Source organism: Convolutriloba macropyga, unplaced genomic scaffold (assembly GCF_964194025.1).
Source record: "Convolutriloba macropyga unplaced genomic scaffold, txConMacr16.3 SCAFFOLD_3245, whole genome shotgun sequence".
In the NCBI taxonomy this organism is placed as follows: Eukaryota; Metazoa; Xenacoelomorpha; order Acoela; family Convolutidae; genus Convolutriloba; species Convolutriloba macropyga.
Genome location: NW_027450614.1, coordinates 11,162 through 26,962, shown reverse-complemented (window position 1 = coordinate 26,962; position 15,801 = coordinate 11,162). Strand labels below are relative to the sequence as shown.

General features: G+C 36.5%; 1 protein-coding gene across 1 annotated transcript; it reads right to left on the bottom strand.

Annotated features, from left to right (window-relative positions):
* Window positions 1-418: 418 nt before the first annotated feature.
* On the bottom strand, window positions 419-15,509 carry LOC142356035 (uncharacterized). The gene is made up of 3 exons (XM_075408017.1): window positions 15,355-15,509; window positions 2,815-3,031; window positions 419-715 (listed from the first exon to the last, which is right to left on the bottom strand). The coding sequence occupies exons 1-3, from the start codon at window positions 15,480-15,482 to the stop codon at window positions 434-436; spliced, it is 627 nt and encodes a 208-aa protein (XP_075264132.1). The 5' UTR covers window positions 15,483-15,509; the 3' UTR covers window positions 419-433.
* Window positions 15,510-15,801: the final 292 nt, after the last annotated feature.

Below are 15,801 nucleotides of genomic sequence, written 5' to 3'. Positions count from 1 at the left end.
TACAAATTAGTGGTTATAGAATCTTTATGCCCCCCACTTTGCAGTTTATTGGGCCAACCAATTCGGCCAATTTCTTTTTACTTCTCTTAAAGGGAGGTTCAGGAATTGTCCCCCCCCGGTCGGGGTGGCCAGACCGAATTGAGCTCAGATCAGATCACCTTCGAGCGCACACATGTTCTCAGTGCGCTCGAATTACATGGTCTGGAAAGGCTTCGAGAGCACTTTGGTCTGGACAATGGCCTGCAACCTGCCTGATCAGAGGTCACTTTGGTCTGGGACGGTCTGATAAGAGGCAATTTCAAGCGCACACTAGTTTGATCAGAGGCGAAGTCGAGCGATTTTTTTTCAAGTTTTTGTTTTTTTTTGTTTTTTACTAACAGTTGTGGTCTCTGGTTGTGGGGGGGGGGGGGTATGTAGCCGGAATGATCCGAAATTAGCAACAGAAGAGTACGCTCTGAGCTGGCAACTCCACTCGTTCACTCCGAATGTCACAAAGAATTACAGAAGCTTCCAAATAAACATTGACACCCGAGGATAAGGGAACAATATTGGTTAGAATGTCTATCTTGTATGTATTGGGACCATATATGTTTGCAATGATGTCTGGGAGCTCTATTCCCATCTCGTAGCGCCATGTAACCAAATCCAGGGACGACCGTAGATCCATAGTCTCAAATGTACCATCCTCAAAGTGGAAAACATACTCTGCAAGACTCTGAAATAACACGAGCTCTGACACAAATCTATACTATATATATATATATATATATATATATCTATATATATATATATATATATATATATATGTATATATATATATATATATATATTTATATATATACATATATATATATATATAAATATAAATATAAATATAAATATGTATATATTTATATTATAAAAAATTATAATATATTATTTAAATTTATCAAAATATCAGTTAAAAAAGTGAAAAAAAAAACAAAATCAATGTCAGATTGCCGCCTCGGAACAAAGAAACCACTAGCGAGAACTGGAAATTGGTTTCAAACAAAAAATTAGGGTTAGACTGAACTATGAATGGATAGAAAAAACCATTTAGAAAAAATCCGATCCAGAAAATTGAAAAAACAGTTAAAATCAAAGTGAAATTGCCGCATATGAACAAAAAACCACTAGCGAGAAAGCGAATTGTTGATCAAACACCTTTTTCTCACTCTAATTTAAAATTAGAGCGAAAAAAATTCACGCTGCAGAACCACTCGCTTTTTCGCTCCACTTCCTGTTTCGGCGTGACCAAACTCAGTACTCCAATTTCACTTCAAAAATCACGAAAATGTGAACAGATCTTAAAAAAAGACAGCGCCCCAATACAATTCAAATTCTTTGAATTGTAATAGTTACCCGAAGAAGCTTTAACGTGGATGTTATAAAAATGAAACTCTTTCCCCTTAAAGCACCCCATTGAAAATAAACCCCCTTATGGTAAAAATAATATGATCGGGGAGGGTTTAGCGATATATGGCCATTAAGCTGAGGGGCCATATGGGAAAGACCCAAAAAAATCCCGCAAACCTTTTCTTCTATTTCGACCGGAGAGTCGCAAAAAAGCTGAAACTAGCTGCAAAAGCAGCGGCGGAAACAACTAGTCGAAGACAAAGCTGACACAAAAACAGCTCATCGTCGAACAAATTGCATTCTAACGACTGTGGGGGCTATTTAGCTCAAAGGGGAATGTAGCCTATATGAGTTTTGATTGATGCAGCGATTCTGAATATGGACGAGTTAGAACCCTCGGCCTGCGACTTGATTGACTGAAAGCATCAAACAATCGGCTTTGAAGGCGACTAAGTTTATATCTTACAACCAGTTCCATTTTAGCAGCAGACATCCCTAATGGTGAGTGAATTTAAGACTTAGAATCTTGAAAGCTGATTCAAAAAGAGCAAATTTCTTGCTTGAATATTGCAACATATCAGACCACGAAAAGAATAAATCAGGACAGTATTGTTCTTGAAAACACCTATGAGGCAATTTGTTCTTATTAATCAAATTACAAAACTAAAATCCATGGAAAAAATTTCAGTTATGACTGTAAGAATCATGCGAGAATCTTAAAATCTTGAAAAAATCTGGAAAGTTTTCGAAATCTGCAAAAAAAAATCCTGAGTATTTTTGGCAACAACCAAGAACTGAAGACCAAATTAATTGAAATTTACAAGAATTTCGATCAGCAGAACTCAATTCATTTGTCTGTTTTGGTAAAAATACCTTTTGAATGTCAAATCTTGTCAGAGTCTTGCATTTTTCAGGAAGATGTTGCAAGATGTTGAATCTAGTAGAATTTTACGACAAACAGCTAGAAGCATTCCAAGCCATCCCAGCACCCCCTCTCTACTGGCCCCCTTTCTCGAGTATGTGAATCGAAAGGCTTGCAAGGCTCTTTCAAGTGAATCGAAAATTACGCATGAATCTTGCAAGCAACTTGTTAACCGTTTGCAAGTAGCTTCCAATATGCATGCAGGTTTTTCAATTGGTCGATCATTACGGATATTTTCTGAATCAATGTTAATTAGATCACGCTAAAGTTTAGAAGTCAAGCACGAAAAAGTCACTGAAAAAAAAATCGAAAAATACTGTGCACAAAAGTGAAAATATTACCGAAAAAAGACACACACTTTTACAAAAATTGATTCAATTTGAGTTTGAAAGCGTTTAATTATTTTTTTTTCGTTTTTATAATCTTTCATGTAAAAACCTGAATTTAATACCTTGTGAAAATGATATTTTAAATAAATATGTGAAAAAATTGCTGTCAACCAGTTATTTACTCACATAATAAGTTTGAGTAGCTCGATTGATCAAGTATACATAAAGTACAGTTTCCGTGCCATCAATTATCACAAACGGAGCCCTCGGAGGTGGAGCGAGCGGATTATTCTTGTTCTGATCCTCCCTGTCGAGGAGTGGGTTCGATCCCCGACTGTAGACGTACACTTGCAACATGTGACACTGACCTTTTGGGACGTGTCGTCTTTTTTCAACTGTTTGTCTGCAATAAAAAAAAGAATCTTTGGTCGCATTTACAAATTAGTGGTTATAGAATCTTTATGCCCCCCACTTTGCAGTTTATTGGGCCAACCAATTCGGCCAATTTCTTTTTACTTCTCTTAAAGGGAGGTTCAGGAATTGTCCCCCCCCCCGGTCGGGGTGGCCAGACCGAATTGAGCTCAGATCAGATCACCTTCGAGCGCACACATGTTCTCAGTGCGCTCGAATTACATGGTCTGGAAAAGGCTTCGAGAGCACTTTGGTCTGGACAATGGCCTGTAACCTGCCTGATCAGAGGTCACTTTGGTCTGGGACGGTCTGATAAGAGGCAATTTCAAGCGCACACTAGTTTGATCAGAGGCGAAGTCGAGCGATTTTTTTTTCAAGTTTTTGTTTTTTTGTTTTTTACTAACAGTTGTGGTCTCTGGTACGAGTCAACAATAAGGAAGCAGTCTGATCGGAACTGCATCTGAAAATCGGATGGGGTTGATCAGAACCAAGGAGTTCAGCTGATAGCAACTGCTGGTCCCATCAGGAAAAGATTTGCAATGAAAGTAGATCAAGACGTTTTTATGCAAAGATGTATAGGTTCATCATCTATTCAGTCAAAAACATGAAATAATGGCATACTCAAAAAACTTTTTTTTGCACTTGGGTTTTATTTTCATTTACTTTTTACAATTACTTTTACCGTTGGCTTTTTGTTAGTTGAATATATGATTGATAACATCGATTTTTCATGAAATCAATTTATCATAGCGATATTAAGAGGTTTTTCATGTTCAAAATCATTCTCTGATCAGACCATTTTGAACGCACTTTAGTCTACTCAGAGGCAATTTCGCGCGCACTTCAGTCTGATCATAGGCGGTTTTTGATCGCACTTTAAGGGCATACGGAGCTTCCAGCGCACGATACTCTAATCAGAGGACACTTTAGTCTGGGTTGGTCTGATCAGAGGTAGTTTTTGTCTGGGACGGTCTGATCAGACGCCATTTTGATCTGGACCTCAACCTGGGCCTGCCCCTCCCCCTTCCCTTAAAAGAAATGACAGTAGTTATTGAACGTCTTGCGCAAATGAGTCATAGAATCTGCATTCGAAAATTCTCAATTGTTTCAGCAAATTTCAGACAACGAAACGCATCAAAGATTATAACTAAACATCACAAAGTGTGCCATTAAAGAATGTCCAATTGAGCCAAGCGGTTACACTCTTAAATTGTGATCAAATTGTCTTGTGTGATCAAACAATTTCTTCTCGTGTGAATATTGAATTACACGATTTTTCGTGTGATAATCGCAAGTTGTATGTTTTCACACGAGAAAAATTAACTCGTATGTTTCAACACACGAGAAAACATCAGTTGAAAGCCGAAAAAAAACAAATTTAGTTTTGAACCCCGAGTTTCTCATTGCCGAACAATATGGTTACAAGCAACGTTTTGAGCAAAATTTTGAGTTCGTGCAAAATCCCTCAACTTCACCGTGCGGTATTTCGGCGAAAATTGTATTTTATACACAGAAAAATGTTTTTTTTTGCACACGTTTTTTCGCAAGAATCACGCAATAAACCATGAGACTGAGACCGAGAGAATCGTGTAAAAAACACGATTTATCATGTAAGTGGGCAATTTCTCGCGAGACACTTTTTTCCCGAAAAATCCTGTGACAATACACCAGTTTTTCTGTGATTCACACGAGTAAAATTTAGTGTGCAGCACTTTTTTTCAAAACGCGAATGCTTCACGTGGTTTAAGTTGACAAATTTTTACAATGAAGGGTTGCTGAATTGGATTGAAGCTTTTTCATCATAATTTAATTTAGTATAGAATTGAATTTTATCAGAAAAACCTTATTTCACTCAGCGTGTCTCGTACCAGGACATTGAATCAAAAAATTTCTTTCCTTGCCCGGACCTAGTGACATCTAGGAACAGCTCCGACTCACTTGAATCCCATAATAAACATTAAAATTTGTACTAAAACATAAAATTCTAAGGTTTTCTTTTGAACATTATACACATACATAACCCATAGCTGATTTTCACGTGATTTTTGAATGAGACGTGCGTTTATCGTTTCAATGTATGTTCAAATCAAATTTATAATATCTTGTGAAACTTTCGAAAACTAGTTTGAAACTTCCTGCGTGTAATTGCACACATGTTGAATGATTAGATGCGTTTTATAATATAATAATAATAAATTGTTTACGGATTACGCATGATACAAACGGGCATTTACATATTTTATTTATTTTCAAATGTTACATGCGCTCTGAAGGGAAACCATTGACCCCTATGGATCGTTTTCAGGCGCCTTTGTGAGGAAGATAAACAAAAGAGTTTGTTGGGTTTATGCAGGGAAAAGGACTACTATGTGTCTAAAAAAAAGTTTCAAATAAAACCAAAACACAATTCTTGGATTTAAACGGCAGTATACAACTTACAAATATCGATCGTTCCAATCAGCCAAAAATATAGTTTTTTATGTCTAAAGAACCAATAACATAGTTTTTAAGGAAATTTGTGGCGAAACATTTAACCTGTTTTTCTTTCATTTTTCTCAGGCTTTTGAAAAAAGTAGGATCTAAACCAAGCAAGCAGTTGCATAGTTTTCTCAACCTTACTGTGATTGAGCAATTACTTAGTTTAGGGTAACTCACTTTAAGTTGTTTTTTGTTTTTCTCATCCCATCAATTTCAATTTTGCATTCTTTTCGTATCACTTTTATCAGCAACTTTAGCAGTTCGTAAATATGGAGTTCTTGTGTGCTGTAGATGTTGCTTTCTTCTCGTATTTTTGTAGTTGACTCAAATTTTCTCTTAAAAAAGATTTTTCTAAGCAATCTGTTTACTTTGTTATCAATAGGCTGTAGAATGCTTTTTGTCGTCGACCCATAAGCAATGACTCCGTACTGTATGATTGGCTGTACATAAGTCTTTTAGACTCTCGTCATATGCGATACTTTTAGGAACTTTCTCAGACGATAAAAAATAGCAGCGAACTGGTTCAGCTTCTTCTGGATAATATTGCTATGTTCGGAAAAGCTTAAACGGTGATCTAGAATGTTGCCTAAATACTTGAAACTGTTTACTTTTTCTTTTTTTTCCGCGTAAATTGAAAAGCCGTCTTCACTGGCTTTCTTTTGCCTGAAAGACTATGTCTTTGTTTTTTTGATATTTAGTGTGAGCTTATTTTGCTCTAGCCAGTGTGTAACATTGTTTAGAGCCAATTGATGCTTGCTATCTATTGTTTTTGGAGTTCCAATGGTTTTTATAGCGGTATCGTCAGCAAAAAGATAGTCTGTACTGTTTTCATTGTTACATGAAATGTCGTTTATATAAAGAATAAACAGCAGTGGTCCAGGGATGGAACCCTGCGGTACTCCAAACGACACTTGTCCAGATTTTGAAGATTTTCCTTTCAGTTTTACTACCTGTGTTCTGTCGTGCAGAAAGGAAGCTATTATGCTTAAAGTTTCACCCCTCAACCCATAATCTGAACATTTCTCTAGGAGAATGTGATGGTCGACAGTATCAAATGCTTTTTTCAAGTCCAGAAAAGTAACCTTGATTTCATTTGCGTTATTTTGCTTATTCATTCTGATATCTTCTAACAATGAAACGATTGCGTCGGTAGTTTTGTGGTTTGATCTAAACCCAAATTGACTAGCTTTTAGTATCTTGAATTTTTCTATATAGTTTTTAATGCTGTCAAAAATTAGGAACTCAAATATTTTGCCAATGATAGGTAACAATGAGATCGGTCTGTAATTCTCTGGTTTGCTCTTGTCTCCTTCTTTATGGAGTGGTGCTATGGCTGCTATTTTAAAAGGCTTCGGAAAATTTCCCTCCTCAAAACATTTGTTGAAGAGCATCGTCAGAACCGGCGAAACACTTGCCGATACAGCTTTGATATAGACGTAATTCAAATTATAGCAATCTGTGCTGTACTTTTTCTTAGTCTTAGCGATAGCGGCAGTAACTTCTTTTTCATCAATTGTCCTGAAAAACATAGAATTTATTTGTTTTGCTCTCTGTGTCAGTTTTGGTGAAGAAATTTTTTTTGCTAAGTTAGCTCCTATTGTAGCAAAAAAATTATTGAATTTATCAAGATCATCAACAGCGTTCTTTTCTACTGTGTTTTCATCTCCATTGATATTGAATACTTCGTTAACAAACTGAAAAAATTTCCTGTTTCTGTTTCCAGCATGTCATTATTTGCTTTTCATAAAATTCTGACATCTTTCCTCATATTTTATTCCTCAACAATAAGGAATGTTTTTCGTACGCTTCTTTATCACTTTGAGATTTTGTTGTTAAGTAACGCTTCCAGAGTTGGCTTCTTTAGCTGAGCATTTTTTTACTTCTCTGTCAATCCAATCTTTCTTGGCGCCTTGTTTTGATGGCTTTAGAGGTAAAAAAGTATTGAGTGCCTCAACCAATTTCTCATGTACGATTTCTGCACACCGGATGGTATCACTTGTTAATAATTGGCCGCTCACTGATTCAAACTTTTTCTGGAGAAAAGAATTGAGCTCAAGGAGGAGATGATCATTGTCTAGTTTATTCCAGTTTCTTCTCAGTACTTGAACACTTTCAAAACTTTTCTCTCTTTTTACAAGCTATAGTCCCACCGTAATGGTCGCTAATTTTGGTTTTTTCAACAAAACTTTTTCATTTGAAATTTGTGAAAAAAACATCAATACAAGTTTTTGTCCTAATTGTTTCTCGCGTTGCTGTTTGAGGGTCTACAAGAGCCAAAGCATTCATTTCCATTTGATTAATTATTAGGGTCGATTTTGCCGATTTCTTCAAAACATTAACATTTAGGTCGCCACACACGAGTATCGGGTGTCATACTTATTTGATCAATATAGGAAAAAAAATTTTCAAGGTTTCTGCTTTGTAGCATTGGGCGGAATGTATATACAAGTCACTAAGTGTGTTTTATCGGAAAAGTTAATCTCAAACTAATAGCTTGCAGACTGTTTGTATCAACTGATGCAATTCTTTTCTTTGTCGCTTTTTTGTGTACAAAAATGCCAACACCACCTCCTCTTTTTTTTCTGTTGGATGTTTCTATCTTGAGGTAGTTCTGCAGAGAAAAACAATCGCTTTCAAAGCTATTTTTTAACCAAGTTTCAGTTAGGCAGATTGCCAATGGCTCAACCTCTGTCTGACTAATAAAAACTTTGAATTCATCAAAATTTTTTGTTAAAGAACGAATGTTTTGAAGAAGTATCCACTCCTTTGCCGTTTTAACTGAAGTGTCCTTGTTTTCTGAAACCTCCATAGGTTCTTTTGTCTGCGTTTTTAGCATTATGCCTTACTGGTTTTTATCAGCATCTCATCCTAACAGCGCTTGACTGTTAAAAAAAAACAAAACAAAAAAACATAATAAAACAAAAAAAACAAAAAAGGAACTTTGGAAAACTGCAAGAGAAAAAATGTGAAACAAAAGTTTTGAACAAAACTACAAATGTTGGATAGTTTTTAGAGTGTTCCTAGTTGCTTTAATATCTCCGCGGAGATCGCAGAGTTTTTCTTTTTCTGTAGGCTTCAACTCCCCTTCTTCCAACCTGTGCAGGTTGCGGAGATCACAACTAGGTTGAAAGGCACCAGCGGAGATCACTGGTAGGTTCGTAGAAACCTAAAAAAAGTTTTTTTGTCAATATACAGCTAGATTTATCTATTTGTGCTTTGTTCCTACCAAATGTATTTATCTTCCCGTGAGAAATCAATTTATTTTTGAACAGAAAAATAATCGAAAGTTTTTTGAAGTCAATCAAAACCAAAAGGTTGAGTTAAGCATTAAGTTTGTCTTAGTTCCTTTACTCTCTACCGAAACAGTGGCGTTTGTTTTGTGGCGATAGTTTTTCGACGCTGTTGCGTTCAGTTGCTTGTCTTTTTTTGACGGCATCTAAGTTGTCCAACTCTTCAACTTCTTGTACTTTGACAAACTTAGTTTTTTCGTTTCCATCATGAACCAAAACTGAGACAACACAGTTGTTGGTGCTCGTAATCATGTCTCGCTTGTGTGCCTCGTTTCGTATTTCCTGTTCACATTCAGGCAGCGACTCGTACATGTATATATTTAGCTTGTTCATAAAGTTTTTTTGTTTCGTAGGCTCCTGCGTTTTTTGTACACATCAATTTTGTCCTGGTAGAATATGAACTTACAGATAACAGTGGAAGTTGTTTTGGCATTGTTACCGGGTAATAGGTGGCAAGCTTTTATCCGATTATAGTCTATTTTCATACCAAGAAAATTTTGAAAAAATCTCAAAGTGTCTTGGGTGACGTCTGCATTATTCCTTGCTTCAAATGGGGGATTGGAAATCAGCACACAATCTTTCCTGGAATACCGTTCCTGACACCGCAGGCGATCGTTAATGTTTTTTTTTACTTTCCCGCAGTTTAGCAATTTCTTGCTCTTGTTGTTCGGTTTTTGAGCGCAAAAAACGAACCTCCTTGGTTAATTCGCTCACCTTTTCGGAATTGCTACTCACGAGAACCTCATCGCAGTTTGAAGATGTTGCTTCCATCTGCACCACAGCCACAAATAAGTAAGAAGAAAAAAAACAATTAAATTCTGTAAAATGCAATGATGATGTAATCTAGTTAAGGATATTGTTCATATCGATGTTCTTTTGGTAGGCTTCTGCTAAAAAACGCGTGTTTTTAGAACATAAATGTGAAGGTCAAAACCGACTGAATTGCGCTTGCTTTACTTGTTGCGTGAAAAATTTTGCGCTGAAAAATGGTCAGCTTCTCAGTTTTAAACCAGCAGTTATCCAGTTAAATACCAGTAAGATTTTTAGAAACAGTTATAAAAGGTGCGGGTTGCAAAATCATTAAATTGATACATATTGATACAGATTTTGCTTTTTTTGCTATTAATCATCTGTTTATGTGATGGTGTAGACCTTTTATTTTCAGATGGTTTCAGATTTTTCGGAAAACTTAAAACAGATTTGAAAAGTTTTTAAAAGATTCAGCTTGAAAACAATGTGGTGAGGATCTTGAATCATTAAGGATATGAAACGGCCTTTAAGAGGGCCGTGGAAAAATAGTAAAACAACAACAAAATTAGAAAAAATAGAGCACAATTTCACCAATGTTTAAAAATTAGACATTTTTTAACATTAAATTAGTAATTAACTTATAATAGAGCATCGTCAACAATAATATTATTAGGTGTGTTTCACTCAGTTGGGACCTCCATTGCTTTCAAATATCTTGATCAGGGCAGTTTTGGTAACCGAATAAGGTCTCAAAAGAAGACTTAAAATTCTTTGCTGATTCTTGATTTGCAGGGTACTACACCTAGTAAACGTTATTTTATAACTGCGTCTTTGAAGTATCTTGTGTCGTATATGTACACCATATATGGTATAGATATACGAAGCAAGATATTTCAAAGAAGCGGACATAAAATAACGGCTGATGGATGTGGATAATTTGGAACCATTGGAACTAAATTTAATAAAAATTTGACTTCTGAAAATACAAAAATATAGAGTTTACTAGGTATAGTACCCTGAAAATAAAGAATTAGCAAGGAATTTCATGTTTTCTTTTGAGACCTTATTCGGTTACCAAAACTGCCCTGATCAAGATATCTGAAAGCAATGGAGGTCCCAACTGAGTGACACACCTAATAATATTATTGTTGACGATGCTCTATTTTAAGTTATTTTCTAACCTAATGTTAAAAATGTCTAATTTTTAAATATTGGTGAAATTGTGCTCTATTTTTTCTAATTTTGTTGTTATTTCACTATTTTTCCACGCCCCTCTTAAAGGCCGTTTCATATCCTTAATGACTCAAGATCCTCACCACTTTCTTCAAGATCCTCCTTATTTGTATACAATGAATTCAGCCACTTTTTGGGTTTTACAAATTCTTCATCAAATTCATTTATCCAATGTCTTTGGAACGAAATGTTGGTCAGTTCAAAACAGTTGAAATTTTTCAGATCTGAAGTGTTGAAATGCTTTTCGGCGTGTGTTTTTGGAAACTTTGATCTGCTGCGCTATGCCAAAAAAACTTTCTACTCCACCATCAATGATTGTTGCATTTTGTTTGCCGGTAAATGGGCGAGTTTTAATCAGCTATAACAACTGATTTGACAATCGTCACTAAGTTGAAACTCTGACTACGAGCTTAATTACAATACTGACTTTAGTTTGATTACAATCGCTTTATACCGAAACTTTAATTGTCGAAAGCTAATTTTAAAAAGCCCGTAAAACAAATGTTTGCACAGTTCTTAAAAATTTCTTTAGTCGACTTCTAATAAGTTAAATCAAAATCAATGAAGCATCTATCAATTTCTTTCCTTACTAGGAAAACTTGAAATCGGAAAAATTACAAGCGTTGAAGTTAGAATCAATCCGCTGCTGGTATTACACCTTTACAGCAATTACAACCTGTACCTTAATTTATATTAATGAAATCATAGGTTTACAATCTTTTATTTCAAGGTATAACAAGACTCATCCAGATAAAAATCAGCCGTAACCAGACACTTTCAGTCAATAATCAGTCATAAAAAGACCAATCCAGGCAATAATCAGGCGTGACCAGACACTTTCAGTCAACAATCAGTCATAAAAAGACCAATCCAGACAGTAATCAGGTGTGACCAGACACTTTCAGTCAACAATCAGTCATAAAAAGACAAATCCAGACAATAATCAGGTGTGACCAGACACTTTCAGTCAACAATCAGTCATAAAAAGACCAATCCAGACAATAATCAGGTGTGACCAGACACTTTCAGTCAACAATCAGAAATAAAAAGACCAATCCAGGCAATAATCAGGCGTGACCAGACACTTTCAGTCAACAATCAGTCATAAAAAGACCAATCCAGACAATAATCAGGTGTGACCAGACACTTTCAGTCAACAATCAGTCATAAAAAGACCAATCCAGACAATAATCAGGCCTGACCAGACACTTTCAGTCAACAATCAGTCATAAAAAGACCAATCTAGACAATAATCAGGCGTGACCAGACACTTTCAGTCAACAATCAGTCATAAAAAGACCAATCCAGACAATAATCAGGCGTGACCAGACACTTTCTGTCAACAATCAGTCATAAAAAGACCAATCCAGACAATATTCGGCCGTGAACAGACACTTTCAGTCAACAATCAGTCATAAAAAGACCAATCCAGATAATAATCAGCCGTAAACAGACACTTTCAGACAACAATCAGTCATAAAAAGACCAATCCAGATAATAATCAGCTGTAAACAGACACTTTCAGACAACAATCAGTCATAAAAAGACCAATCCAGATTATCATCAGCCGTAAACAGACACTTTCAGACAAAAATCAGTCATAAAAAGACCAATCCAGATAATAATCAGCCGTAAACAGACACTTTCAGACAACAATCAGTCATAAAAAGACCAATCCAGATAATAATCAGCTGTAAACAGACACTTTCAGACAACAATCAGTCATGAAAAGACCAATCCAGATTATCATCAGCCGTAAACAGACACTTTCAGACAAGAATCAGTCATAAAAAGACCAATCCAGACAATAATCGGCCGTGAACAGACACTTTCAGTCAACAATCAGTCATAAAAAGACCAATCCAGATAATAATCAGCCGTAAACAGACACTTTCAGACAACAATCAGTCATAAAAAGACCAATCCAGACAATAATCAGGCGTGACCAGACACTTTCTGTCAACAATCAGTCATAAAAAGACCAATCCAGACAATAATCGGCCGTGAACAGACACTTTCAGTCAACAATCAGTCATAAAAAGACCAATCCAGATAAAAATCAGCCGTAAACAGACACTTTCAGACAACAATCAGTCATAAAAAGACCAATCCAGATAATAATCAGCTGTAAACAGACACTTTCAGACAACAATCAGTCATAAAAAGACCAATCCAGATTATCATCAGCGGTAAACAGACACTTTCAGACAAGAATCAGTCATAAAAAGACCAATCCAGACAATAAACAGGCGTGACCAGACACTTTCAGTCAACAATCAGTCATAAAAAGACCAATCCAGACAATAATCAGGTGTGACCAGACACTTTCAGTCAACAATCAGTCATAAAAAGACCAATCCAGACAATAATCAGGCGTGACCAGACACTTTCAGTCAACAATCAGTCATAAAAAGACCAATCTAGACAATAATCAGGCGTGACCAGACACTTTCAGTCAACAATTAGTCATAAAAAGACCAATCCAGACAATAATCAGGTGTGACCAGACACTTTCAGTCAACAATCAGTCATAAAAAGACCAATCCAGACAATAATCAGGCGTGACCAGACACTTTCAGTCAACAATCAGTCATAAAAAGACCAATCCAGACAATAACCAGGCGTGACCAGACACTTTCTGTCAACAATCAGTATTAAAAAGACCAATCCAGACAATAATCGGCCGTGAACAGACACTTTCAGTCAACAATCAGTCATAAAAAGACCAATCCAGATAATAATCAGCCATAAACAGACACTTTCAGACAACAATCAGTCATAAAAAGACCAATCCAGACAATAATCAGGAGTGACCAGACACTTTCTGTCAACAATCAGTCATAAAAAGACCAATCCAGACAATAATCGGCCGTGAACAGACACTTTCAGTCAACAATCAGTCATAAAAAGACCAATCCAGATAATAATCAGCCGTAAACAGACACTTTCAGACAACAATCAGTCATAAAAAGACCAATCCAGATAATAATCAGCTGTAAACAGACACTTTCAGACAACAATCAGTCATAAAAAGACCAATCCAGATTATCATTAGCCGTAAACAGACACTTTCAGACAAGAATCAGTCATAAAAAGACCAATCCAGACAATAATCAGGCGTGACCAGACACTTTCAGTCAACAACCAGTCATAAAAAGACCAATCCAGACAATAATCAGGTGTGACCAGACACTTTCAGTCAACAATCAGTCATAAAAAGACCATTCCAGACAATTAGCAGGCGTGACCAGACACTTTCAGTCAACAATCAGTCATAAAAAGACCAATCTAGACAATAATCAGGCGTGACCAGACACTTTCAGTCAACAATCTGTCATAAAAAGACCAATCCAGACAATAATCAGGCGTGACCAGACACTTTCTGTCAACAATCAGTGATAAAAAGACCAATCCAGACAATAATCGGCCGTGAACAGACACTTTCAGTCCACAATCAGTCATAAAAAGACCAATCCAGATAATAATCAGCCGTAAACAGACACTTTCAGACAACAATCAGTCATAAAAAGACCAATCCAGATAATAATCAGCTGTAAACAGACACTTTCAGACAACAATCAGTCATAAAAAGACCAATCCAGATTATCATCAGCCGTAAACAGACACTTTCAGACAAGAATCAGTCATAAAAAGACCAATCCAGACAATAATCAGGCGTGACCAGACACTTTCAGTCAACAATCAGTCATAAAAAGACCAATCCAGACAATAATCAGGCGTGACCAGACACTTTCAGTCAACAATCAGTCATAAAAAGACCAATCCAGACAATAATCAGGCGTGACCAGACACTTTCAGTCAACAATCAGTCATAAAAAGACCAATCCAGACAATAATCAGGCGTGACCAGACACTTTCAGTCAACAATCAGTCATAAAAAGACCAATCCAGACAATAATCAGGTGTGACCAGACACTTTCAGTCAACAATCAGTCATAAAAAGACCAATCCAGACAATAATCAGGCGTGACCAGACACTTTCAGTCAACAATCAGTCATAAAAAGACCAATCCAGACAATAATCAGGCGTGACCAGACACTTTCAGTCAACAATCAGTCCTAAAAAGACCAATCCAGAAAAAATCAGCCGCGGCCAGACTGTATCTCGTTTCACAGTTATCCTCGTTTTAATCTCGTGTTCAGACATTTCCAATGGACATTGCACTGCCATGATCAGAACTTAGCTTGTTATTGATCAGATTTTAGCTCGTTTTTGAGCAGAATTCAGCTTGGTAATGATCAGATCAGGCCTTAGGCAGAGTTTACTCTGGAACTAATGCAAGCCGGCTTTAATATGGCTTCCATTCTTGTAAATAAATCCTCCCCCTCCCCTGTGGGTTCTTATTTGTCTTATCAATAATGCACACCTGGACCTGGGAAGCATTCTATTTCTATTTTAAGTAAAGAAAACAAAAGAAATTGGGAACAACTTTTAAAGTTTTGTTTATGCTGCAAGCATGCTTAACCAATTGGCTATAAAGGTGGATAACTTGTTTCGAAAAATAGAGAAAACTGAAAGTTGAAGGAAAAAAAAACAACAAACCGATAGCTAATGACGTAATCTTCTAAATTTGTTTCTCCCTGCAGCCCGATGTCTTTGTAAACAATTCGTATGTAGCTTCCGACTCCGTCTCCAAAATTAAACTCAAATCTAGCTTCATTCCCAGACATTATATTGCGTGAATAAACAACGGGGGCTGTGGGGAGTGACTGGACAATGAAAGTTGGGCTGCTCTCTAGTCCGTAAAAGCTGGAAACCCGAACTGTCACAAAATATTCTTCGCCAGATGTGAGACTATCAATTACAACCTGTCCAGACTGCACGTGGTAGAGTATTTCACAAGGACAGGAAGTTCCGGGATGGCTTATTGTCGTAACTGTGCTTGTCTGGCTGATTATTTGGCATGGACAGGTGCCAGGTGGCTTGACTGCGATTTTCATGAACTAAAACAGCGGCTGTAGTTATAAAACCCATCAGTCTACCCCGGTC

Bases quoted from the DNA above. Each gene is read 5' to 3' on its own strand.
- LOC142356035 (XM_075408017.1), bottom strand. From the start codon at position 15,482: ATGTCTGGGAATGAAGCTAGATTTGAGTTTAATTTTGGAGACGGAGTC. The intron at 3,032-15,354 runs GTTTGTTGTTTT...TTTTTATTGCAG, and splicing joins GATTACGTCATTAGCTATCG to ACAAACAGTTGAAAAAAGAC. The intron at 716-2,814 runs GTGAGTAAATAA...GTGTTATTTCAG, and splicing joins GAGCTACTCAAACTTATTAT to AGTCTTGCAGAGTATGTTTT.